Genomic DNA, 27,923 nt, shown 5'->3' with positions numbered 1-27,923 from the left:
CAACACTACTCAAACGAAACGTGGTAGTGCGTTTCACTTTCTTTAGTACTTCATTTCATTGGAGCTGATGCAATTTTATTTCCAGTTGGTATAGTTTTCACAATGGCCTCCGAAGTTTCTGCAATTGGTAATTAATAATAAATAGAACCAACAAATTTGATAACTCGTTTTTTATACCTTTTTCTCAAAACAAGATGGAATTTATACTTCTGAAAAGAATGGTAGTGACGAAAATGGCAATGGCACGAAAGAAAATCCATACAAAACAATACTACAAGCAATGCGTCATGCAAAAGCTGAGCCCTTCCCCACAATATACGTCGATAGCAAAGATTTAAAAGCTGAAAGTCAATACGAGGTGGCTGCGAAATCACAGTTGAAAAAAATACTTAAAATTTTTACACGGGAAAGCTATAAGAATGTAGAAAAACAACAAAGAGAGTCCGAAGATGCGGAAAAGCGAGCGCAAAACTTGGAGGAGGCTCGAAAAATTAAGATTTCTGAGGATACTAGCCTACCAGTGGCACGTAAAATAAAAATTTGTCACGGTGAGGAATATCGTGGTGAACGCGTTAAGATTTACGGTTGGTTGCATCGTTTGCGTCGACAGGGAAAAGGCTTAATTTTCATAACCTTACGAGATGGTACAGGATTTCTTCAGTGCGTGCTTGTAGATCGGCTCTGCCAAACCTATGAAGCTCTTGTATTAACTACAGAGAGCTCTGTACTCTTATTCGGGGTACTGAAGCCGGTACCTGCTGGCAAATCGGTAAGAAATTGGATAGCATGTTTGACGACAATGGCTGATATTAATTTTAGGCACCAGGTGGACATGAATTGATTGTGGATTACTGGGAATTAATTGGCTTGGCCCCAGCTGGAGGAGCGGAAAGCATTTTAAATGAAGAGGCTCATCCAGATGTGCAGATGGACAATCGCCACATTATGATTCGCGGGGAAAACACATCCAAGGTGTTGAAAATGAGATCGGTAGTAATGCAAGCTTTCCGTGGACACTTTTTCGACCATGACTATATCGAAGTGTCACCGCCAACTTTAGTGCAGACCCAAGTTGAAGGAGGATCTACCCTATTTAAGTTGCAATATTTTAGGTGAGCTTGAATGAATTTAATTCTAAATTTTTGCTATTGAAAATAAAATTAATAAATGGCATATTAATCACATACAACATTAAAACCTCAAGGATCTAAAAATAATATATTGGAAAATTTTTAAAATCTTCACACACGATTCAAAATCGGTGCTCATCTAATTTGTCACTTATAAGTTTTACTTTATCACTTATATCTTTTACAAGTTCAGGTATTCTTCAGAGATAATCATTGTTGATATTGAAGGAAAATTATTGTAAAATATCATCCATTTCTTAAAATACGCTGTTGAATGTTTTTTCAATGAATTTCTATTTTTATAATTTCAGTGAGGAGGCATACCTAACTCAAAGTTCTCAGCTATATTTAGAGACTTGCTTGCCAGCACTTGGAGATGTTTTCTGTATTGCGCAGAGTTATCGTGCAGAGCAAAGCCGAACACGGCGTCACTTAGCCGAATATACACATATTGAAGCCGAATGTCCTTTCGTTACATTCGAGGACTTATTGAATCGATTGGAGGATTTAGTGTGCGATGTGGTGGATCGAATTTTAAAATCGCCATGGGGGCACATTGTGCAAGAACTCAACCCTGACTTTAAACCCCCAAAAAGACCTTTCCGGCGCATGAATTATGCCGATGCTATTAAATGGTTAAAAGAAAACAATGTGACTAAAGATGATGGTACCTTCTATGAATTTGGCGAGGTATTTAATTATTATAGCATTATTATTGTTAAGTTCTGGTAACAATTTCGTTTCCCTTTCCCTAACAGGACATACCGGAAGCTCCAGAACGCAAAATGACTGATACAATTAACGAACCAATTATGCTATGCCGCTTTCCTGTAGCTATTAAATCATTCTATATGTCAAAATGTGCGGAAGATCCTAACTTGACCGAGAGCGTCGATGTACTTCTGCCCAATGTGGGCGAGATTGTTGGTGGTTCTATGAGGATAAATGACTATGACGAGTTGCTGAAAGGTTACGCTCGTGAAGGGATTGATCCAACTCCGTATTATTGGTACACTGATCAACGAGTGTACGGCACTCAACCACATGGCGGTTATGGTTTAGGGCTTGAACGTTTCCTCTGTTGGTTACTCAATCGCTATCATATTCGAGAAGTTTGCCTGTATCCTCGTTTCCTAGACCGTTGCAAACCGTAAAGTCATACAATTTCGTGTATATCAAAAATAATACAGCATAGTGTTTGCATTTAAAAACCGGAATTATTTATAAAATATCCATGCGCTAAAACATGTTTTATTTGCATTTAGACGGTACTTAAAACCACACTTAATCGTCAAAAATTTCTTTACTAAGATCGCCAGTATCCAAATTGTCCTCAAAAGTTGCATCGCCCTCAGAATCTTCCTGCAAAAAGGCAATATTAATAATTTAAATATAATAGATGCTAATAATGGCATACCAAATTATCAACTGGGTCCAACTCTGCGTGGATCTGCCCTTTGCGATAATGGTTTCGCAATAACTCTTTAATACAGTTACTCATTACTTGACGCACTTGCAAGTCGAAACCGGCCGGTAACCACCCAGTCTTCTCGTTGCATATTGCTCCCGTTCGTGGAGAGGGTATTTTTTCTATCATCTCTTGAATTTTAGGCATATGAATATCACAATACTAAAAATGTAATTGAGAAATAAAGCATTGTTACAAGTACGAAGATAGTAAATAAATATTCCATTTGCTTACTCGCAAAATACACTGCCTAGAACGAGGTAGTTTGTTTTCTTCGAAATATGGATAGTTTATGTCTTGGACCAATTCATTTAATTCGTATGGACTCTCATTTTGCTTTTTGAGCTGATCTTTCCTGTTCGCCACCTTATAGGTATATTTATATTAAAAATTAAAGATTCAAATGTTAAGCTCATTAAAATACTTACGAATTCCGACATTCCTGAGCGAAAGCGTAATCGATAATCGAATGTTTGGTAATAACGACTTTTAAAGTCTTTGCGCGGATCATAGCCATAGCGTACATATAGCGTTCGCCATGGACCCGTCGAAAAGTAGTAAGACAAAGATGGTACAATACATTTTAACTTTTCATTGGATACGCCCGATTCGTAAAGCAACGCAATTCGTGTCCAAATTGGGCATTCCTCAAATAGCTATGATATTATAGAAATATATGTAAGTACTTTGCAATAGAATAAATTAAATTAAATTTTTTTTCATAATATAGGGTTGGTTGCTTAAGGGGTTATATACAGTTAGAATTTTCATAAAATCAATTTTTTTAATGTACATAAAGGGTTTTCCAATAACAGGTGTTATGAATGACTTGATTGCGCTATCGAGAGATGATTAACGATTTTTTATGATCGGAATTGAATTGTATAGATCTGCACAATGTTTATTTTCAACAAGACGGCGCTACGTGCCACACCAGCAACGAAACCATTGATCTTTTACGGGAAAAGTTTCCGGACCGTGTTACCTCTCGAAGAGGTAATCACAATTGGCCACCGAGATCTTGTGATTTAACACCTAGTGACTTTTTTTTTGTGGTCACGTGAAAGAGAAGGTCTACGTTAACAGCCCAGAGTCGATTCAAGGCCTCAAAGATGGAATTCGTGAGGCTATCGAGGACATAGGGCAGCCACTTTGCAGTTCGATTATGGAAAATTTCATGAAAAGGATATTGTCCTGTAAGCGTGGTCGTGGTGGTCATTTGCCTGATGTTATTTTCCACTATTAATGGCATATCTTCCTCTTTATAATCAAATAAACATGCGATCACTTATATTAAAAAATAGCATTTTTCTTCGAATATCAAAATAATACCTCTTATTGGAAAACTCTTTATATTTAAGAATACACACAGAAAAGTAAATATCGTTCCGGTGAATATTTTCGAAGTTGCACGCAAATTTTAAAAGGCGTTTCGAGTGCTTGAATGTGCTTTTCAAACTTTAAACGCGTTTTTCTCAAAATGGTGTTTCCAAAGTCGGTGACCAATATTACACGAGAACGGCTCGGTTAGTCTCAAATTTTAATTTTGTTCAAAAATCGTTTTTTTTTTTTTGAGAAACAGCTATTTTGTTAAAAAAATTTATTTTGCTTATACCTTCGATTAATTACTAGATTTAACATTACTTTAAAGAAATCTGTTTGGTTTTTTTAATTTAAGAGAATCCAGTTCAGAGATATAAAGGTCACCGCAAAACGTCTTTTTTGAGAGGAGCTCCCGGAGATCAGCTGTAGCTCCTTTCCAAATAAATATTTTTACTAATACTAAGTCTTAAAATTCTACCTGTATATAACCCCTTAATATAAATATTTATTTTATTTGATGCGTAGAAAAATGGATTTCGAAAGGCTGGAGTTCGATGGCAGATAAGAATTTTGTGGTTGTTGTAACAGCATGAATCCGGGTTGTTGTTGTTGTAGCAGCATAAACATTCCCCATACGAATACAGAGAATGCTGCCGAAACGACTGTATTGAGAACGCATAATTCCGGGTCGTAGTAGCTCAGCTTCGCGACATACAGTGACAAAACAGAGTGAATTTCTGCCATATAAAAGTTTGTTGTAAACTTTCTTTCCCTCCTTTTATTTGCTATCGCTTCCTATCTTAGTTCATTAATTTTTTTATCGAATTTGTTCCATTAAAATTACTTCAAAACAATACTTACTAGGAGCCCAGTGGCTCCTGTGGTAAACTAAGTTTACTAAAACTGGTCTTGAAGGTTTTTTTCACTCCGTCAATGCTGTCATCGGATACCCGCCATTATTGCAGATGAAGATTTCGAGTAGTTTTGTGAGATCGACGTGATGCTGACACTATTACTTTCTGCACAATTTAGTAAGCAGGATATTGCTTATCCTAATTTTGAAGTCCGCTCGATACCAAAAACGATATACAAAATATAAAGGTGGCGCCCATCTGGTGCCACTATTGTATAAGTGGTGTCACATTTATACAATTTATTCGTGTGTTTGTGTAATTTTTTCCTATTCGCATTTTCGCAATTTCCACACGCAACTGTACCAGTGTGGCGTCACGTTTCGCTGATGGGGAGAAATCCTTTATTCTATCATTCTTGTTATCAAGCCTTAAACTTAATTCGTGTTTTTTCCCCTCCAACGAAGCTATATATGTATGTATGTACATTTTTTACTCACACATACATACCTTAATATAAAAATATAAAAGGGTAGGCATGCACTTACGGCTTTAACTTTCTGTAATTGCTCATCAGATACGTATTTGATTCTCATTCTTTTGACAATTTGCAGATCTGCACGTTCTGGAAAACCATCAGTCATACTAAATGCGACTACGTCGCGACTATCGTATGAAGATTTTTGTATCACACCCAGCACATCATGTTGGCCGTCATCTTGTTGGTCGGCACGAAATATAGTAGAATTAATTGTATCGAGACGAGCAAAGGTTTGTGGTAAACTTAGTAATGGCACATCTGTTTGTCTGAAAAAGTCGAATTTGTAATAACTTCAATAACACTGTTGAATTATAAGTTTACTTACGAAAAATAATTTGTATTGGTTACAGACTGAGGAATTATGCTGGATAAATTGAACGTCAAGTTTTCCGTTCTATTTGGATCATTGTGCAAAGGTAGATACTGGAAATCACATAAACCTGTTCATATAAAAACTATCAGATTACGAATGTATGATTCAAAATACTAACAGCTAAAAGTAAAACTTCTTTTGCAATGTCCAAGGATGCACAGTTGGTATTCAGAAGGTTGGTTTCGATGTTTTTTAGAGCGTCGTACTTTAACAGATATTAGCAACCCGGCTCCTTGAACTGCATCACCGCCGGCTACTTTGTTAAACGGATTTTTCGGATGGAAACGAAGCTCCAAGCGTTTCTGTTCACTTCCCAACGCCTAAAATTAATTTGAGTTGTTGAAAATTGTCTTTATGTACCTACGTATATGCATCGTATAAATATCTGTATATACTTTAAAATAAAAAGTATTTTCAATATCTCAAATTCTACTTAAGAGTGAAAGCAAGTGTTAACTTTTCAATACAAACTATCTCGGTGTATATCACGACCATCCGCGGTTAATGCACTTTTGAATACATTTTTTCGATAATGAATATCAAGCTTAAAAAAGTATTGGATTTACATCTTCATACACTTACCTGAGAGACATTGGTAATACCCCCTAGTGTTGCTAACATTCGGTTTAAATTAACGACTTTTGCTGGATATTCAATCACTTCCAATTCTTTATTTGAAGAAAAATTCACTTGTGCCGTTGTCATATTGAGAATCAAAATCTTAGGCAAATGATTTGTTTACATTAGAGATGGAGAAAACATCGATTGCACTAGAAATACAGGGGTGTTTTTGCAAATATGTCAAACATAAATGGTTGATTGCGACTATCGATATCTCATTGTACACCGTAATGTTATGCTCCCACAGCACGTAATAAGCTCTCTATGTAATTCGCCTGTGATTATCCTGTTTCAATTGGTTATTAAAATCACTCTAAATTTGATGGCAGAACTGAGCTGTTAAACTTGAAAATATGCGGGAAGAAAAAGAAACAAACGAAAACAAGCAAAAACCCTGTAAGCATTATTAAAATTAAACAGGGACACTATTTATTGGTTATTGTGTGCAGAATTTTTTATAATTTAATCTTATTTAATCCAAATTCTCACTTGCGGCGCTGTTCTTCTTTTTATAAAATTTTGCTATATTGAATCAATAAACTGCAATTTTGCCCATGCCACTAGCTGCCATATACGCCTCACACCACTTTTTTACTGTTGGCAACAACTTTTTGTATTCAGCGCTCTACCAGAGTTCCTCTACACATTTCTTGATTTCAAAAATGCAACACTTCCTTACAAAATAAATCCTTTTTTCCAAAATTCCCTCACCACAAGGTAGCAGAGATCGAACTAGCAGATGCAGACATCGCATGGGACTGCGCAAAAACAACAGCCCAGACCCGTGTACAATGGAAGAATCTTATAAAAAAAAAGAAATGTCGTTTTGGTTTTTCCTAGCAAATCTTCCATGGTAAGCGGTTTTTCTTATATATTTGAAATCCTTATTTCATAGTTCAATTTTAAAGTAAATTTCTGCACAAGCCCTATAATACAGATCTTTTATTTTTCTGTTAATTTACAAGAAAACCCCGCTCTGGGCCTTGCAGTTTTAATCCCAGTATTTTCGTGGTTTCGAATGTTGCTCTCACTAGTTATCGATAGTTTTGGCCTTCTTTCCACAATTTTACTATAATTTTCTTCACACCAGCGTCTATTTATTTTCTTTTTGTTTCTATTGTAATGTTCTGCACAATGTTCGATTGAGAACCGGTAAATTAATAGCTCATTAAACAAAAATAATAATTTTCTTACCAAAAAATCGTCCTAACATTTAAGGTGGTGGCTCTAGATCAACAACAAAGTCATGACAAAACAAGTAGAGTAGTAGTATAATAAAGCGATTTTTATTCATTTCATTTTGTGCTGATATCCTTATGTTCAAGGCGAAAAAATCAACTGGTCTGCTGATATCACTTTGAATAGATTCGTTTTGCTGTGAGCGTGATCTTAATGGCAATCGATGAAAATATTGGTATGTTCGAAATTCCGATAAAATTGTGCCACCCTAATTATATTGTTATTGTTCGAGTTTATTCATTCAGAAACGTGCGGTTTTCTAAAATTCAACTCTAAAAAAATGGGTGCTTTGGCAGAAGTATATAACATTTCAATTCATTTTTCTATTAAAAGCTCAATTTGTTAATTTTGACAGGTTGCTGGAGATGAAAATAGTGGTGAAGGCTCCCGTACGTTTGTGTTCCAGAATGAAGGACATACATTGGGTAATGCGTTGAAAACAATAATAAGCAGATATCCCGACGTTGATTTTTGCGGTTACACGATTCCTCATCCAACTGAGAGCAAAATGCATTTTCGAATACAATCGAGTCAAAACAGGGCTATAGATATTTTAAAGCGAGGTTTAGATGACTTGGAGTCACTTTGCGATCATACTATAAACACATTCGAATCGGAAGTTAAATCGTTTATTGAAATAAATAATAAATCTGTTACGACATAAATAATGTGTGCAATCATTTAAGCAGCTATGCGCATCTTTTTAGGATCGTAATTGGGTTTACGTAGATGGTGGTAGTTGGGCAGAACCTTTCTCAGAAAGTCGATTTGTAGTGTCTGGGACTGTAAACAAATATAAATGGAGGTGTTAGTACTTCCGATAACATTTCAATTATGGATTTAAAATCTATACTAATAGGAAAATGATAAATATATCGTTTCTAATTAGATTTGTGTAGGTATTCATCTGATCACGAGCTTTAAAATGCTATATATTTATATTGTGTAGAGTAAAAAGTTCTCAAACATAGTCGCTTTATTTCGACCATGAAATTAATTAACTCTAATCAGCCATCCTTCAAAAATGGTAGTAAAAGCGATATGAAAAATTATAGGCCAATATCATCATGAGATATGATTCACTAAAGTCGTCAAGCGTAAAATATTCATCATATTTTGCCTCACCAAATATTTGTACATTCTAAAATATTAAAGTTTCTACTTAAGCATTCCAATCATTCCCACGACAGTCGGTCACTTCAGCAGCACTCCTCGTATATGCAAGGGGAATGTATATGCTGCTACAACAGCACCGTTTTAGGAACCGTTTCCTTTTCTACCTCTTTAACTTAAGAGTAGTCCAATTAAACCCACTTTTCTTAGGAAGAGGAAATTGCAGGAATGATTTGGTCAATAGAAGCCAAATTGTGAGATTAAATTTTGGCTTCAACGTCATTCTCACACTTGTTGTTGTAGCAGGACATTCGTCATACATGTATTCTTAAGCTATTCCAATCAATCTGGTGTTGTTCAGAGGGCAACGAAGTAACATGAGTAGTGGCTGCGCTGATTTGTTTGCAAATCATCAACACAATTCCTTTTTTACCGACTCCTGTTGTAAAGAAACATTATCCCTTCAAATTCGCTGAGAGTCAATTAACAGTTTAAGGTTGGCCACATCTTTGCGTTCTGTACATCGGGAGCCCAAGGTATTCTTTTTTGAGAATTAGCTCTGACGCTGCATTTGATGCAGAGCCGAAAAAAAAAACATTAATCGTTCATGGTAGAAGATGACTAGGTGTTTAGAACTTTTAAGATTGCCCTTTCACAGCAAGCAATTTATTTGTCACAAACACGTTTTGTGACGCCAGTACAAATTCTTTTTTCTAAACTAAACTATTATCTTTTTAAACAGCTGACGCACGTGTCGTGTTTTGTTTCACTGTCAAACATCTTCAGTTTGGTCTATAATTTAACCATGAATCGTCTTACAAACGAACAATGCTTGCAAGTCATTGAATTTTATTATAAAAATGCGTGTTCTGTTAAGAAAGTTTAAAGTCGAAAAATTGTGTTCAGCGACGAAGCTCATTTTTGGATCAATGGGTAAGTAAATAAGCAGGATCGTCGATGTTGAAGTGAAGATCAGCCAGAAGAATTGTAAGAGCTATCAATGTATCCAGAAAAGCTCACAGTTTGGTGCGGTTTATAGGCTGGAGGTATCATTGGACCGTACTTCTTCAAAGATGCTGCGAATCGTAACGTAACTGTGAATGGTGAGCACTACCGTGAAATGATATCCAACTTTTTTGAATATTCTATTTATGATAGAATGCCTTTAGGCCCTTTGATATTTCACTAGTACTCTTTGATACCAATGTGCTGAAGCTAATCTGTTGGCGTACTCGTTTCCTAGAATGTCTTTGCGAAGTTTGAAAGTTTATCTCTTTCACTATAGGACTAAATCCAATTTACCTCAGAGAATTAACGGTATTTGGATGCCGCTATAATTTCTAGATTAATTAACTTAATGCTTTAAAATTCTGGTTTTAACTTTGGCATTTAGATAAGTTAAAATATACTTTGTATCTGTTTCCAGGTTTCCTTCTACCGATGACTTGAGCTAGTACTTGTATTATTTCCTTACCCCATGCTTATCGATGGCTTCTCTTTGTAGGCAATTTCTTCCATAAATCACAGTGTTTTCTTGAAGTTTCTGCTCCGCAATGAGTTTAACTCCAGCACCAACAATACAACCGCTTGAAACAAATACACATGGTCCCACGTAGCATTTGCTCTCAAATACATTCTTCTCACCGATATGACAAGCCTCAACAGTACTGCCTACTTCAAATACATTATTTGCACCGATATTTAAGGTGCGTACTTCAGATGAAGGATCAAGTTTTTGGCCTACTGGCAGTCGGAATGCAATGGTTGTATATTCTTCCACTATACAATTTTCTCCTAGCACTATGGGTCCAGCTTCAGCGATAATAGTGGCGCTAGGATGTATCACACATCCAGGAAAAATAGTGATGTCACCAATAAGCGTACAATCTTCACAAACAATAGCTTTCCCCATTATTTTAATCCTGTATTATAAATGAATTTCAGTCATGATTTTTATTTTAGTAATACTTTTAAATACTCATTGTGATCCGTTTGAGTCATGGCTTAAGCTTTTCCTTATTATCTATGTTTTCCTTCTTTCAGGAAACGTTTCAACTTATATTGTTATTTACACTATCGTCGAATGATAAATGTACATAGAATACGATTACCGATATACGATAAGGGCCACTGCACACTGTAGATTTTTTGGTTGGCGTTGAGTTAAACTATACTCATTTACTATACACACTATAGACTAAATTAATGATCTTTTCAGCTATTTGGAAAAAATATAGCGAAAGAGTTTGAGTCTTAATTGTGAACGGGAGAAGTGGCACAAATAATATGTTCTACACCAGCTTTAACTTGGATTGATTGGCCTTAAATGTGCAGCGCGAATAGTTTAAAAAACTTGGTAAAAAGCGCGCGGCAAAATATCTGAAAAATAACCGAATGAATGGTGCGTGACTACCATTCGGGAGTGTGTAGGTTCGAATCACCGTGCATGAAACAGTAAAAGGATAGAGTGTTTTTTCTAATAGCGGTCGCCCTTTGGAAAGCAATGGCAAACCTCTGAGTGTAATTCTTCTAATAATTCCGAGGTACTTTACCTCGGGAGCGGAGTGTAGGACTGCAAAATTAAGATAAGAGTATTTGCAGTAAAATTCCAGAGGAGGGGTCCCGACCCAGAGGAGGCCCTTCGCTGCGAGCTTAGTAATAGTTGTCCCCGCCCGGTATGCTGAACCAGACCAGCCTGAAGCAGAACCCTGGAAACAGCATTCGGGTAAATGTTGCCGAAAGCCTCTTCTGTATCGAGAAAAATACCTAGCGTGAATTCTTAAAGGAGACTTGCTCCTTTTCATTTTGTCTACAGTTTTTTTTCCTAGCGAAAAGAACGGTATCTTAGCAAGGCTTTAAAGATGCCCTGGAAATATTCAAAAAATCCTTTTTTCCTGGTGTCTGGTCTGGTCCTGCTTTTCCTCTTTCTTTTAGGTCATGTTACTTTATGTTACTCTGCTTAGTTACATATTTTGGTAATATACATAGTTCACCGTTTAATCAATTTTAGGCAATGAGTCACCGAGAGCAACAGATTTTGTCCTGCAAATATTCGCTTCGTCAGTTCTTCATGGAAGGCTGCGCATACCGAGAAAGGCGTATTTGCAGTGTGAGGCTGACAATGACGTTTTGTTCAGTTTGTCCTAATCCTAATTCTGTATTATGAGAAGTTGGGAGCTCTCAAAGAGAGTTCAAAAGCATTCGAGACCACTGTTATATATATTATATAAAAGTTAATATAAAATAAAAAAGTAACTCACCTTGAACTCTGATTTTCTTTGAACTTGGATGGCATGTACCATACATATTAAGATGGGCTTCCTTTCCAGTTCGGTACTTATAGATAATGTATCTTTGCCGCTGTATTGAGAAATTAAAAAATTAGAAAATTTCACCTTAATATGAATACAATCACATCCACAAACGATCAAATTTATTTGAAGCCATTTATTTTGACATTAGTCATTCGTTCCATTTTTCAAACTTGGAACCACATATCACCAAATTATGTGAATCCGTTACAATACATATTGAACGTGTAGAGTTACATTAAATATAATTTCATTGACAGGACAAACTCCTGCAATGCTATCCACAGGATTATAATACTGCTAAGGAAACTCATTTTACTTTTTGATATTAAATAACATTATATATTGATACGAATTTTCTTACGTTAAAATTAAAATAAATGTGGGTTCGAACACTAGATTGTCAAATAAAATTCATAAATTAATGACATCGTAATTTCTAGATACTGCAGCTTGTGTCTTCTGGGGAGTTCTGTTGTTGTAGCAGCTTACTAAAGCTTGTCTGTGCAATGTAGTCACAGAAAGCTTGCTACGTCTCGCTATCTGTGGTCACCTTTAAGCCTAATTCATGTTTTTGTTTTGGGATTTCGTTAACTATTGCTGCCAGTCGGTTCGCGAAACTTACCGTTCGCAACAATATTTAAGCTCAAATTTCGCTTTATTTTTGTTAAAAATTCTGAGACAACAATATTTAAGCTCATAATTTCGCTTTATTCTTGTTAAAAATTCTGAGGCAACAATATTTAAGCTCAAATTTCGCTTTATTTCTGTTAAAAATTCTTAGGCTTACGATTCTTCGTGTATGAAGACCGACAGTCATAGTAAGCACCATCCCCTATTGAAGGTCGTATTTAGTTTTGCTCTGGTGTGATGGTGTATATTTCTTACTTTTAAGAACACTATTCGGCAATTCCTTGTACGAAATAGCAGTTTTCTGTTTATTTGACTTGTAATAACAATTGAAAATATCCTATATATTAAAATATAAAATATCAAGAAATGAATAATTGCCATTGGGTTGTTTTTGATGATATGTTGTGACAAATAATGAATACGAAGTAGGCAACTCTACAAGAGAGAAATACAACGCTGAATGTTTCCGCATTAATGGCGCTGCTTGAATGTTTCGGTTCTATTCCTCTTTCAGTTTTGTTTAGTGGCTGTTGCAGTTAAATCCATAAATATAACAAATATTAACGCGCGTGGCACTATTTTACAGCAATTTCGTGAATTATATTTAATGAAAAGTGTAAAATTTCTAAACAGTATGACTAAATATTAAAAATTAAGACATTGCATGTCGATTTAAAGAAAATTACAAAATTTGAGAATAAAGAACTGTTAAAAAGTGCTGAGTATAAAGATTTTGTTCTAGTATTCTTCGTCTTTGCGTCATACACTCAGTAGACGAGAGAATTCGCTAAAAGCGACGCGAGTAGTAATCGCCCTGCCTTGTGTGCTACTTCGTCTGTTCCAACTCAAACAACTGCAAAATACAGCGGATGGTAGGCATTGCTGGCGCGGCACACGTTTATTTCATACATTTCTAATTGTAGCCAAAGGTGGCTGCCCTATAGCCATCTTTCCTAGAAGTCAAATATACGTTGATATGGTCGTATTGAAGTTCTCAGGTTTGTCAAAGTATATATCGTATTTTGATTCGATAAATATAAATACTGCAATAAAACGTAACTAGTTTTAACCTGTGAAATAAGTTACATTGTGCACCAAACTAAGGCGGAAGCGAATTTCAATGTGTCGGTATACATATGTCTGGGATAGAAGATTATAGTTTTTGTTTTCATTGAATATACTTATGTATATACATATTTAGTTTGTGAGAATCGTGTATCTATAATGCATGTGCAGACACTCTTATAAAATATTATATTTGCTTATTGTACTTTATAAATTGTGATCAAGCATTTTAAATTACAAAATATTTTTTAAATACATTGGAGTGCACATATGGCTGCTACATAAAAAATGCCAGGAAGTTATCTGCTACAAATTACATACATTTGTTATACGGCTTATACGCTTTTTGATTATGAATGTGTTAAAAATCAAGTGAAACATTTTAATATTTCGCATCAAACTACACAGACGCCGTTCTCGGTACCACATTGCACCCCGGTTTTACTGTGGTACTTGTTTTGTTATATTTTATCCACGGTTGTACGAGTGTACATATTCGCATAATGGTATAGATGGCCCCTGTCGTAGACAAAACGTTCTCTGGACAAAACAACATAAAAACATTGTAGCTAGACTGCTACGAAAACGCGCCACTCGGAAATGTTTTTTCTCATTCTTGAAGAGAGAGAAGTATACATTAGTGGATGAATTGGCGGGTGGACGGACGGCGCGCAAGAATACGTGTTTGTTTGTATGGAAGATGTGGATGGTGACTAATGCGCGTCCGTCGTGTTCCATTACCAGCTCGTTTCCCCTTTGTGCAATGGAGTTTGCTTCAGAACCATCAGCAACGGACGGAGATCTCACAGAGCAGCTATAACAAACTGCATTGTTTGATATGTATGTGGTGCATGTGGCTTCAGTTCCACTTCCTCCTACATTCTCATTAATGTTTGTTTTTAGTCGCTTCGGCGATTCCTTCCCTTTTTGTTTTATTTATTTACAGAGTTGCCACTAAGCAGGCCTCACCCGAAATTGGGTAAACAAGTAAACATATTATAATATAATATCGAAAATTAATTTTTATTTCCTTCCTTCTTTGTATTGTTACAATATGGAATGTGTCGTATCCAAGTGGTTTTTGGGTTATTATCATTCGATTATCTCGAGTTCGGTACCCACTGCCCTTTTGATCAAATGACTATGGCAATCTTCGGAGTTCTTTTCTGCCATGAAAAAACTTCTGATAAAGCTATCTGCTGTTCTGTTTTTTTTTATGGCTTTATTTGAATATGACATTCAACCATAAAAAAACATATTCAAGTCTGAGTATACACAAGATAGGATGTTAAATAGTAAATAAAATTATTCTAAATGTGCCGAAAAACCGTTCTGGACTGCTTTTGTAAGTGACTCGTAGGAATGTGGTAAATTTTTTAGAACCACCGCATGCAACAGACTTTATTTGGCCAACGATTTAAAGTTTTGAGTTGTAGTTAAGCAAACTGACCCAACTAAGTAATAGGGATGGTGCAAAGTGCGCGCACTACAGACTAAATCGTCGGGCAATTGCTTTCGCAGGTTTGCATTCGTAGTAATTGTATAATCAAGGTTTTCACTTATATATGGTATCCCTAGATTGGTGCAGAACAATTAGAAAATATTGCTCATAAACCTTATCATTATAATTATTGAAAGACGGAAATGAATTAAAAAAAAAAACGAAGAAATTATAGGGACCACCAATTCTGCAGGGATCGATTGGTAACCGGTAACGCTTAATAAATTTTAAGAACGACAAAATTGCTCATTTCATTGAAACATAACGAAGAAATTGCGCACCTTCACATCTCTTCGTGTCATTCAAGAGGGATCGACTAAATAGTCAGCCGTTATAGTCTATAGTATGCGAGGGCTCTTAGATATATAATACATACATATGTATTTGCACAAATGCACACTTGCGTTACAAAAAAATAAGGCTTGGAAAAGTAAACAAATGTTTGATTTCTGGCATCTCTGGCTACAATGGGGTCTTGCAGTGAAATACAATACACTGTTTTTTGGCTTTAAGTGTGTGTATGTGCATTAGCGCCGGCTATGTGCATAGGTAACTGCGGGACATAGCCTCTGCGGCCTTTCACGTTTAAAGGAGCAGCAAATGGTGGCTCTCTTCTACCACGCTCTCCTTCCTTTGGAAGAGGAACACAAAGGAACGTTTTTGTTTAGTCCGACAACCTTTGCTTCTTTCCACTGCTTTCGTTTAATTGTCACCCTTCCGTTCAGTGTTGCTTTTGATTGTTTGTATACAGGCGGCCTGAAACTTATGTGTGTATACATATCCGTGATATGATTTGTACAACTTTTAGTGAGGAAAAGAACGAAATTGAAGTAAAGTGTATATTTCACATATGTGGTATGTACTATATGATATGCAAGTTTGCTGAAAGATTCTCATGAACCAAAAACCAAAAATTTCGAGAAAAACGTTTTTTAATTTACTATGCCTCCCTTAGTAAAAGTATAAACACATTTTCATATTATGAGTTACCTACTGTTAATAGATTTCGTCATTAAAGAGCTGGTGATTTCTGCATATTTATCTAAAAAAAATTTTTTTTTATATTACGCTCTTGCACCAAATGAGCGATATGAATTTGTATGCATTGTTTGTTATATTGAAACTTGTATTACTTTTATATGTATATTTTTTTATTATGCATACATACATATACGTATGTACGGTGGGTTTGCAGCTTATTTCATACATTACCCAATGTGAAATTAAAATCGCAATATTTTCTAAACTAAAAGGAATATTAAAAAAAAAAAAACTAAAACACCACTTAATAGAATACGAATTTAATTTAATTAAGAGACTTAACTTATTTGGCAAAATTTATATTTTTCAACCAAAATATTGAAAACTATAAATACTGATATACAGTGGCACAGTAAAGTCTACATACCCCATTGAAAAGCGAGGTTTGGAGATTTCTGTGAACATTGTAACATTAGAATATATTCCAAACAAATCCAATCTAACAACAAACAATAAATTTTAACAAAAAAATTTTAATCCAAAAATATTTATTAACAAAAACAAACAAAATTCATTTTCCAAACACAGAAAAGTCTGCATACGGCTTTCTAGTGGAGTACACAAAATGCAGTTCTGTACTCAAACAGTGCTACCAATCACTTCAGGCGTCTTTACTAGATACCATTAGTTAGAAAGAAGTTTAGTTCTTCGATATTAATATTGTAGCTGTGTTAATTTAACCAAAATGGGTAAAGAAATCTGTGTTAAAGTACGTGAGCTAATTGTGAAATATTATAAGGAAAAAAATCTTTAAGAGAGATTGGAGAACTGGTCGGACAGCCAAAATCAAGCATTCAAACAATTATTCGGAAATATAATCACTCTAATAGTGTAGAAAACAAACCAAGAAGTGGTCGCCCACCTAAACTGACTCCTCGTGCTAAGCGAAAAATATTGTTAGACGTGCAAGAAAATCCAAGAATAACAGCAATAGAAATTGCAAAAACCCTGAAAAATCAGGATATTGCTTCAGTGCATCCAGAAACGGTGAGACATTTATTGAGAAGCAATGGAATCCACAACCGTGTGCCTCGAAAAAAGCCATTCATCAGCAAAATAAATATGGTGAAACGAGTCGAATTTGCTAAGAAATATATTGATCCATACGAAGATTTTTGGGCTTATGTTTTATTTAGTGACGAAAGCAAGTTCAACTTGTTTGGCTATGATGGCAAACAAAAAGTATGGCGTCGAAATAATGAAGCATTATTGCCCAAAAACTTGCTTCCTACGGTGAAGCACGGTGGTGGCTCCATAATGGTTTGGGGCTGCATGTCAGCAGCTGGGGTGGGTAATTTTGGACATTGGGTATATTTGGACATTCTCAAAGATAATTTGAAGCAATCCACGAGTAAACTGGGTCTTACGGCGGGTTGGTACTTTCAGCAAGATAACGACCCAAAACATACCGCTGGTGTTGTCAAAGAATGGCTACTATATAATGTGCCCCATCAACTTCATTCCCCACCCCAGTCACCGGATTTGAACCCCATAGAGAATTTATGGGATGAATTGGATCCTCGCATTAGGAAAAGGACAATTAAAAATAAACAGGACCTCAAAAATGCTTTACTTGAAGAGTGGAATTTAATTTCGAATAATTACACAAAAGTATTCTTAAATTCCATGCAAAATAGATTAAATGCTGTTCTAGAAAGTCGTGGCGGACCCACCAAGTATTAATTCTGTTGTCTTTTTATTTCCTTTTAAGTGAAACACATTCTTTTTACAAAGTATGCAGACTTTTCTGTGTTTGGAAAATGGATTTTGTTCGTTTTTGTTAATAAATATTTTCGGATTAAAATTTTTTTATTAAAATTTATTGTTTGTTGTTAAATTGGATTTGTTTGGAATATATTCTAATGCTACAATGTTCACAGAAATCTCGAAACCTCGTTTTTCAATGGGGTATGTAGACTTTACTGTGCCACTGTATTTCAGATCGCTCTCTAAGTTCTAAAATTATCTTTATTAAGCTCTGTATTCTCCTTTCGCCACGCGTAAGGCATGACAACTGAGCCACAGTGAGCTGAATGTAGACTGGTCAGAAAATATGGCCATGTTCCAAAACACCGAGTGGAATACAGCTGGACAAGTCCTTGGCTGGGATGACAGTTCACGGGAAACGCTTAATAGAACGAACTTCGGTCGGCATGCTGCTTTTTTTTACTAATAAGTGGCTTATTACGAGCAACTCGGCCATTAAAATCATGTTCGCAAAGCTTGCGATAGATAGTTTCAGCACTGCATGTTTTTCTTAATTCCTGCTGAATATCTACAGCCAACTTTCGACTCAATAGAACCTTCGACCCGTCAGTGTAATAGCACCTTGTTTCGCCAAAAGTGCTCGTCGAGTTCAGGTCACCTAGGGAAAGTGCTAACATAGAACTGTACATCCACTGTCTGTACGGCAAAAACATGATAATATCCGCGATCATCGAAAGCCTTGTACTTGAAATTTCGTTTCTATCCATATGTATGTATAATTCTGTATTAGACTGTAATATTTTTTGTTATTATATTTATTTTGCCTTGTTAATACCAAATATTGACATCTACCCAAATTTCTTCTATTAACTTTAGAAAAAACGTATTCTTATGTATGTAAAAATATTTATTTACATTTGTGCTCACATATTAAATCTTTTTGCAATATTCGTAATATTTTTCATTCTAATATTTTCGTTAAAGTTTTGTCCAAAAATATAGTTCATAGGATACAAAACTTTATAAATCAAATTATGTACTAATTTCACAAAAATTTAACACATTTAAAAAAAAATATCATCAAAATATACAACTCTATAATCTGAATTCTTAGGAAAATTTTGGGTATGCAGTTTTATATTTATAGACCATTCAATTTTGGCATAATAAAATGTATGTTTGAAGCCGATTAAACATTCTGAGAATTTGTCGCATATATAGTAAAGCATGTATTCGGAGGTCGTTTTTCTCCTTAGGTCTGATCGAACTCAATTACAGTTTTAGTTTGAGTTGCTCAATGGTTTCTAATAAATGATGTTTTACATGAAAAAGACAAGAACAGGACAAGACAAAGAAAAATGGTATTTTTTAATAAAAATGATCGGATGTTTATTTCATTATAAAAAGGAAGATATGCCGTTAATAGTAGAAAATAACATCAGGCAAATGACCACCATGACGCTTACAGGACAATATCCTTTTAATGAAATTTTCCATAACCGAATTGCAAAGTGGCTGCCCTCGATAGCCTCACGAATTCCATCTTTGAGGTCTTGAATCGACCCTGGGCTGTTAACGTAGACCTTCTCTTTCACGTGGCCCCAAAGAAAAAAGTCACAAGGTGTTCAATCACAAGATCTCGGTGGCCAATTGTGATCACCTCTTCGAGAGATAACTCGGTCCGGAAACTTTTCCCGTAAAAGATCAATGGTTTCGTTGCTGGTGTGGCACGTAGCGTCGTCTTGTTGAAAATAAACGTTGTCCACATCAATACCATCCAATTCCGGCCATAAATAATCGTTAACCATCTCTCTATACCGCAATTCAATCACCTGTAACACCTGTTATTGGAAAACCCTGTATAATTGCGTTTACTGTTCTATCCATTAGATCCACATACTCAAGGCCATGCTAAGAAAATCACTTCTAGACTATTCTGTTATCTCTGTGCTTAATCGTTCTTTGAACATTCTCTTCGCAGAAGCGCACGTCAAATATTTTTCATGGTGCTTTTATAATTTTTCAACAAATTTTCGTTGAAACATTTGTAGAATTCACCTTTTGCACTAATGCCCTGAAATCTTCCATGTCTTGGTAATTATTTAACACGTTCCCGCCGGCGCTGTTATTCATGGTCTTCGCACACAGACGGCAATGTTTAAGTCTTTTCGCTCTATCGGAAGCGATTGCAGGTCATAAAACGAAATTTTTTCATAAGGGTAGTCGTTTATGGCATCTTATCTCATAGGTACCGTTTAATAAAGTACCATTGGTGGTACACGCCGCCTCATGAAGCAATCTTGTGCGGGCCACCGCTGGTACACGCCGCGTCATGAAGCAATCTTGTGCGGGCCACCGGTGGTACGCGCCGGCGTGAATGTGTTAAATTAAATTCAGATTGGTATAGGTTCCGTTAGATTTTTTGTTACACTTAAGTTCTAAATTAATTTTAAACCCATTACTTGTCGGAAAAAATTCGATAGCTATAAGAAAAAGCTCATTTCACGCATATTTTTGTACTAGGATATAATATTTTTGTTTCGGCTAAATATTGTAACTGCCGTGCACAATTGCGCTTCAAGTGCATACTTGTCCTTATCGGGATTTCAATGTCTGCGGTTGGCATAGAGTGTTCACAGGGAGAGCACTTCTGTTACTTAATGTATAACTAAAATTTAGGACATGAGTGCATTTTTTGTAATAATTCGTTTAATAAAAAAATTCCTGATACCTAGCTTTTTGCTAAATCGGAGGCGTCGCACTGCTTTGTTGTTGCGGTAAGAGCAGTTCAACGCTCTAAATTTTTGTTTAGTGTCAATGCTCTCACAAACAGAGGCCACATAAATATGTGTGTAGTGATAAAAAACGTTAAATTGTATGCGCACGATTCGTGCTATTCGCTAAAATATTCAATAAAATGGTTTGTGGATTAAAATAATAGGTTATATAAGTATATACATGTATGAATGTATGTATCTGTATGCAAAATGTATGTATATATACATATTGAATTCAACGTATTATGCTTAAGAAGATAGTAAGATAGACAATAGCTTCAATGAATTGTTAGCTTGTTCTCACAAAGAATTAATAGAAAAAGCCCTGGTTGAATTTTAAAATTTGATCAAATTGTTTCTGACTGCAATGTTTTTCTATTATATTTTAGCTGTTGTGACTAAGATGGATTAAATTAAAAGGAGTGAAAGCATGATACAAATTATTATATCAATACAGAACATCGATTTTTATGGTCGAAACGAAGCGAACTTCAACCATTCTTAATTCTTTGCCGGAGGCAAACCGAGCATTTGAAACAGCCCAAGTAATAAAGAAGCAATAGGTTTTAAAAAATCCAGTTTTTTTTTTAATAAGAAAGCAAAACAGATACAGAAAACTCAATCATATTCTTTTCAGCTCATAATATATACATACTTATGTTTGTAAAAATAGGAACAAAAAAAAGTACCATATTTTTACATTTGTCCATGTAGTAGTTACTTAATCTGGGTTTTGATATGAGTATTCAAAAAATGTTACAAAAACTGAAAGCTGATAAAATTTTTAAACAAAAGAAATTCTTTGTACGAAGCCGAACTGAAATTGCCTAATTATTGAGAACGTGGATGTTGAAGATTGTTTAACAACACTTTGCACCACAACAGCAAAGAAATATACTTATAAATATAAATAAGTGCCAAAGAATTTGGCGGTAATTAAATATGAGAGCACAGGAACTCTGTTGAAATAATCCACTGGCCTTATTTGGAACTGGTTAGATTCGCTGAATAGAATGGAGTATCCATTCTTTCGAATACAATTAGGCTAGGTTGTACTGGCTGCCCGAAGCCACACAGATACCATTTGGGTCCATAGCGAAACCAGATCAGAGTAGTTTTTTATGCATCACTCAAGATGCGCATACTGTTCGCGAATTTTAGGAGACGCTCGTGCTCCAGTTCAGGGATAGATCTCTTTCAGGTAGCATATTCTAGTTTTTGAGAGCGCCGGTCAGTAGCTTAGAAGATGCTTCAGGGTTTCTCTTGTACCAGACTCATTACATTTCCCTCGAGCATCGTTAAGAGTTATATTTAGGTTGTAAGGAAGCGCTGCAATGCAACTAGGCAGTGCCCTGTTAGTACACTAAGTAAAGTTCTACAGTTCCTTCTATCAAACGATATAATCGATTTAGTATTCCTGCCATCATACGCGTGTTTAAACGTTATCCTGACAACTTAGCTAAACTAAGCCATCTGCTTTTCGCCTTTTTTTGGAGTTGAGATGTGGCAAAATAATTCGGTGGTACTTACATCCAAGTTTAAATTATTACATATGTATGTATGGAAATCGGCACGTTTTGAGAGTAAATACTTATACATAATAATTATGAATTGAATAGCAATAAGCAATAAGCAATTGCATTTTGCAAACAGCAATAAATTACCATTACGTTATGTTGTGTGTAAGACCATGTTTGCTCACTTGTGGCAAGAGTTTTGGCACTCCCTTATAGAAGGTTGCAATTAAGAAGGGGGGAGAAAGTGGACAAAATTAAATCTTCTTGATTGGCGCGATTACTGCTGAAGCGGTTTTGGCTGAGCTTAACTAGGCGCACCAGCCGTTTCTTTCTCGTGCTAACCGGCACCGGTTGGACACGTCAAGGTAGAGGAGGCCTTTCTCTTCTTCTGCTACCACCAGATGGTGTCGCATCAAATTCTTTCAGTGCCGGAACGTTTGTATTCATTCAGACTACGTGACTCTGCCAACGAAGCCGCTGGATCTTTATTGGCTGCACTATGTCTATTTAATGGGAAAGCTCATACAGCTCACTGTTCCATCACTAGCAATACTCGCCGTCGCCAACGTACAAAGGCCCCAAAATCGTCCTCAGAATCTTTCTCTCAAACACTCCAAGGGACGCCTCATCGGGAGTGTGTAACTGCTAGTTTTGTTCGTCGAGAGGACTTTATTGCTCAATAGCCTCCTTAGTCCAAAGTAGCTTGTCAAAAGAGATTCTACGTTGGATTTCAAGGCTGACATTGTAAATGTAAATAAGCATGTAAATCTATTTGATACATGTACATATGTAGGTATACATAGATATATGGTACAAATAGAAGAAATTGGCAAGCGTGAAATTAAAAAAAATGTTTGGCTTAATGCAAGACCTATATTTTGTAAATTAAATTTTAAATTTAAAAACGACCGCGAAGTTGCGAAGTTTCGCCAATGAGAAACTGTTCTTCTTATATTACCTAGCAAAACAGGATTATAATTAGGACATGGATTTCTGTGTATATATGGATGTATGGGGAATGTTCATGCTGCTACAACAACAACAACGAAATTAAGTCGAAGAGACTTTCAAGTAAATATTTCCATTTAAAAAGTAATTGTTAACCCTCTGTTGGGCATCTTTTTTTAAAACCTTCGGTTGGGCACTTGGGTCTGGCCTTTTATGTCCTTTTCGAGGACTTTTTTTAAAAGGTTATATCCATAAACCGATAGAAAATTATGTTTTAGGAAGCTACCTAGAAGCTCAAGTCGTTAGCTATAATAGAAATTTGTTAAATTCACGTTCAGAATCGAAAAAGCCAGCCTGGCAATAGTCGACTGGATTGTGTGTTGTTGTTGCTTTGCAAAAGCATAAATATTCTCCATAAATGTTAGAAAAATGTTGCTGAAGCTACAGGCCTTGGCCAGTTATAAATCCGTATGCAGCTAGTATTTGATTGGTCCCGAATCAGAAGCTCATTGTGGACTTGAATCATCAAAGTTTTTTCAATAGTCGCATCAGGGTTAATTTCCCAAGTTTACTACTATTACTTTTTTTCGTTTTCGTATTTATAGAGATGACTTCACATACATGCATACATATGCCCGTGTAAGTATGTATGTATATGTTTGTACACATCATCTTCTATTCTTTTCATAATCATCATTGGCAAAAAGGTAAACCCGATCGTTGCTGGTTCTTTAACATATTGAATGACTCAAAAACATAGCCAGAACATGAATTTAGTTTTGTGAATGTGTTTGCATACACACGTATATGCTTAAATACGAGTATACATACAAACACGTGCATGTGATTCTTTTGGATGAAGTTAACGCTACAAACCTGGGGAGAGATGTGAATGTACTCGGTGTTAGACAATGGCAACATTGAAATATAGTATCCATACATACATACATATGCTTCTACTCACGTACATATTTAACTACCCTGTTGGAAAAAGTAACAACTACCCTTTGCATAGAGTTCTGTGTCTCATAAGCTGGGGAGGCGGCAGGCAAACTTATTTATCATCATCTTTGCATATATATTGATCGAGTAGTTGTTACAAGAATATTATCAGAATTTTCTGCATTTTTTTAATACAAATAACAGGAAGCCTCAAAAAAAATTAAAAAAAAAAAATCTAATGAAGAATTAATATCAACCTCAATTTACGGCTACCCCGAGCTTAGCTATGACAAGGGATGTCCGGTCTGCGAACATTTGGTGAAATTATTTGATGTTTGACTCATTCTCTATGGGGCAAAAAAGTGGTTGATTAAAAAATTAAAAAAATACTAACTTTTAAATAATTCTAAAATATAATATTTGGTACTGGCGATTGTTAAACACTTTTTGTTTGATACTATAATAGTTCCATGACCACCGCCTCTTAGTGAATGGAATAATCATATCCTTGAAGGATATTGGAATTGATATCAGCGATATTGCTGTCAAAACAAGCGGGCACCGAAATACAGAAGTCAAAGTATTGGAATAAAAACGTTTACCACGCTTTAAGTGGTCAAAATAAGATTCGCTGAAATTTTAAAAATTCTGTAGGCAAAAAATAATTTTACCGATGAATATAAATTCAATTCTGACATTCTGGATGGTTGGCAAAAATATTGGCGAGATTTTCACGGAATTTTTGTTAGTTTCGTGTACCGCGGAAACATTCCAATTCGCTATATTTCATATAAGCCTGGTCAAAATTATACATAGAATATCCTGGCTATGTACTATAAAATACTTATTTCTGATAAGTTAGCTATAAAGGATTAAAATTTCTGATTACCAGCTCAAATAAAAAATTGCGAAAACATTGCTAATTTCAATAGGCTGCTATGATTAGCGGAACATTACCTATTGGATAGGTAATCTATAGAATGACATTCATTCAATACAGATATAGTGCTGATTGGAATCTTCTCCATTCAGACAGCATCAATAATAGGCTACTCGTATATATCGATAAATAAATTTTGCGGAAATTTTTAAAAAGGAAACAATACACTTTATGCAAGGCACGTTCAACAATGTATATATGGTTTCCACATTTTTCTCTTTTGAACTGCAACTAGAATATCAGTTCTTTTCCCTTTATAATAAAATTAAAAGGAATACCGAACGGTGTGCTGTGCGTGCCCAGAGCCAGGAAAATAAATTTGGGCGTTATTTTAAGCCTTCTAATTGCTACGGCGGCCGCCGGAGCCGAATGGGTCGGTGCGTGACTACCATTCGGAATTCACAGAGAGAACGTAGGTTCGAATCTCGGCGAACCACCAAAATTAAGAACAACATTTTTCTAATAGCGGTCGCCCCTCGGCAGGCAATGGCAAACCTTCCGAGTGTATTTCTGCATGAGTTGGCTTGAAACTGTAGGCTCCTCCATTTGTGGAACAACATCAAGACGCACACCACAAATAGGAGGAGGAGCTCGGCCAAAGACCCAAAAAGGATGTACGCTCCAATTATATTATATATATTGCTAAGTTAAGCGAGAACGTTGGGCAAATAGCAGCGAGAGAGGAGACTCTTCGCGTGTGTGCGAAAATAATTTTAGTGTCAGTGATTTTATTTGCTGCCCATTTTAAGAGGGCGTGTTCGTTCTCCGTAAATAGTCAATAATTTTTCATAACGAAGCTGTGAAATTTTGCCGGAAGAAGAAGAATATATCCAATTTCAACTGAGCCTGACGATTTAGAAATGTATGAATTGAGGGAGATGTGCTTCAATGCACAGCTGGGTTTATTAAATGAAAATTATCCATTACCGAATTGAAGAGAAAATCTCTTACACATGACACAGACCAAATTTCAAATAGACCACTATTTAAAACCACCACTAAAACCTAAATCAAAATTCGTATATGAATAATAAATTAAAGATTGAAAAATATTGTGTGAATTGGTTTTATAAATGAATGTGTTTCAAATTAGTTAGTATGTCATTTTCTTTAAGAAGGATGTATTGTCACAAATACAAGGTGGCGCAAAATTAATCATCTAACTTTGTTTTTGAATAATTTTTTTTACTGTATTGAAAATTTGAGTTTTGGAAATTTCTTTTTTGACCTTAACGCGCCCCATTGCTAGGCTGTTTGTATACTGCAGTTATCTAGTTCACAAGTGTCAAATATGACTGACTTACGACGCCATTTGCAAAAATTATAAATCTTCCGATGGGGTTATTAATTTTGCGCCATCTTGGACATACAATAAAACGAAAATGCAATAATAACTAAAAGGAATCTAATGAATGAGGAATGCAATTTGAAATATTTTCAGCTTTACAGACATTTTAATATCAAATTCTTTTGAGCAAAAATGGTTATACGAGTACTAGGCTAATTTCTTTATTTACACTTTTTGACATAATAGTCAGGTATGAGAGAGTTCGATTGGGGTGTTGTCACTTCTACCTTGTTGAAATGAATGCCTTGGCTTTATGTAGAAACACATGTAGAAGTATTAATTTTGTATAAACATTCCCCATATTTACATATGTACGGGGAATGCTGCTGAAGTGGCAGTCCTTGGCCGGATATAAATCCGGGTCGTTTCGGTTACGTAGAACCGACTGTCGTGGCAACGTATTCATTTGTAATATGTATATGTTATACATACAGGGTTGGCCATATTAAACTGACCCATTGAGTAACCCTATAACTTTTTACTGTAATTTGAAATCTAAGGTTTACGTCAACAAGCCAAAGACACTAGGCGCACTTAAGGCCAATATCCGACGGGAAATAGCCGCCATATCGGCTGAGACGCTGGCCAAAACTATGGAAAACGCCGAAAAACGGGCACATTACGCTATACGAGCTAAGGGCGACCACTTGCGCGATATCATATTCAAAAAGTGATGTAAACGAATCTCCTTGAACTAAATTAAATGTTTTTCACAATGAAACACAAAAAAATGGTTCTTTTTCCATATTTTTTTAATAATCACATGGGTCAGTTTAAGATGGCCAACCCTGTACATATCCAAATACGTGCTAAGGGCGACCACTTGCGCGATATCATATTCAAAAAGTGATGTAAACGAATCTCCTTGAACTAAATTAAATGTTTTTCACAATGAAACACAAAAAAATGTTTCTTTTTCCATATTTTTTTAATAATCACATGGGTCAGTTTAATATGGCCAACCCTGTATATGTAGGTCATAGGACTGCAACAAATAAATAGATAAATAAATTGTTTTAACCCCAGAGTCATCTTTCCAAAACTGCCTTCGAGCTTTGAGCCATGATGAAAGTTTTAAGTCATTATCTCGACTGCAAAATTTCTACAAGAACGAGAGTCATCTAGAAAATGTTTTAAAAGAGATAAAAACTCAACGCACTTTATTTTAAAAACCCAAGCTTTCAAAGTCTGAGTGGGTATCAGCGCATTTTTTCGCACGTGCGTGTGTTTCCAAGTACATACACAATCGCAAGTACGTACACACACACGTTTGGATGTATGCTTTATTTGGCTGTTACCACGGCGCATTTAGCCATTACGAAGAACGCTAATTCGTTTGTGTTAACATTAAATCATAAGTACATACATAGCAAACGTACATAGATACATAAATACATTACATATATACATATTGTTACGTGCATGTGTATATGCGTATAAGCAAAGGAGGAAATACGAGTCCAATCACACCGAATTTTGAAAATACAGATTCCGTGTATGTTGATTTGGTTCTGAGCAGTTGCTACTCTTTTTG

At 35.6% G+C, this 27,923-nt stretch overlaps 5 protein-coding genes across 8 annotated transcripts in view; 3 read left to right on the top strand and 2 right to left on the bottom strand.

Moving 5' to 3' along the window:
- The first annotated feature begins 1 nt into the window (after nt 1).
- LOC129249400 (asparagine--tRNA ligase, cytoplasmic) lies at nt 2-2,840 on the top strand. Its single transcript, XM_054889199.1, has 5 exons — nt 2-127; nt 195-769; nt 820-1,112; nt 1,442-1,820; nt 1,889-2,840. Exons 1-5 carry the CDS (start codon nt 103-105, stop codon nt 2,282-2,284), a joined length of 1,668 nt encoding a protein of 555 aa, XP_054745174.1. The 5' UTR covers nt 2-102; the 3' UTR covers nt 2,285-2,840.
- LOC129249401 (general transcription factor 3C polypeptide 5) lies at nt 2,348-6,451 on the bottom strand. The gene is made up of 8 exons (XM_054889201.1): nt 6,269-6,451; nt 5,805-6,006; nt 5,639-5,753; nt 5,321-5,579; nt 3,027-3,254; nt 2,833-2,964; nt 2,548-2,760; nt 2,348-2,492 (listed from the first exon to the last, which is right to left on the bottom strand). The coding sequence occupies exons 1-8, from the start codon at nt 6,389-6,391 to the stop codon at nt 2,415-2,417; spliced, it is 1,350 nt and encodes a 449-aa protein (XP_054745176.1). The 5' UTR covers nt 6,392-6,451; the 3' UTR covers nt 2,348-2,414.
- A 1,320-nt stretch (nt 6,452-7,771) lies between these two features.
- On the top strand, nt 7,772-8,210 carry LOC129249064 (probable DNA-directed RNA polymerases I and III subunit RPAC2). The gene is made up of 2 exons (XM_054888687.1): nt 7,772-7,844; nt 7,902-8,210. Exons 1-2 carry the CDS (start codon nt 7,827-7,829, stop codon nt 8,208-8,210), a joined length of 327 nt encoding a protein of 108 aa, XP_054744662.1. The 5' UTR covers nt 7,772-7,826.
- On the bottom strand, nt 8,160-10,759 carry LOC129249063 (dynactin subunit 6). Its single transcript, XM_054888686.1, has 3 exons — nt 10,638-10,759; nt 10,134-10,581; nt 8,160-8,329 (listed from the first exon to the last, which is right to left on the bottom strand). Exons 1-3 carry the CDS (start codon nt 10,658-10,660, stop codon nt 8,228-8,230), a joined length of 573 nt encoding a protein of 190 aa, XP_054744661.1. The 5' UTR covers nt 10,661-10,759; the 3' UTR covers nt 8,160-8,227.
- A 2,329-nt stretch (nt 10,760-13,088) lies between these two features.
- The window catches only part of LOC129246808 (brain tumor protein), a 51,713-nt gene continuing 36,878 nt past the window's right edge, over nt 13,089-27,923 (top strand). For 2 of the 4 annotated variants that reach the window (XM_054885434.1, XM_054885430.1), the window contains exon 1: nt 13,089-13,601. The gene's annotated coding sequence lies outside the window, so the exon portion shown is untranslated. Of the gene's footprint in view, nt 13,602-15,931; nt 16,025-27,923 lie in introns of those variants that run through there. The other 2 variants (XM_054885432.1, XM_054885433.1) reach the window with 2 other exon arrangements.

Source organism: Anastrepha obliqua, chromosome 5 (genome assembly GCF_027943255.1).
Source record: "Anastrepha obliqua isolate idAnaObli1 chromosome 5, idAnaObli1_1.0, whole genome shotgun sequence".
NCBI lineage: Eukaryota > Metazoa > Arthropoda > Insecta > Diptera > Tephritidae > Anastrepha > Anastrepha obliqua.
Note: the sequence above shows the minus strand (reverse complement) of the source record. Positions and strands in the feature narration are given on the sequence as shown.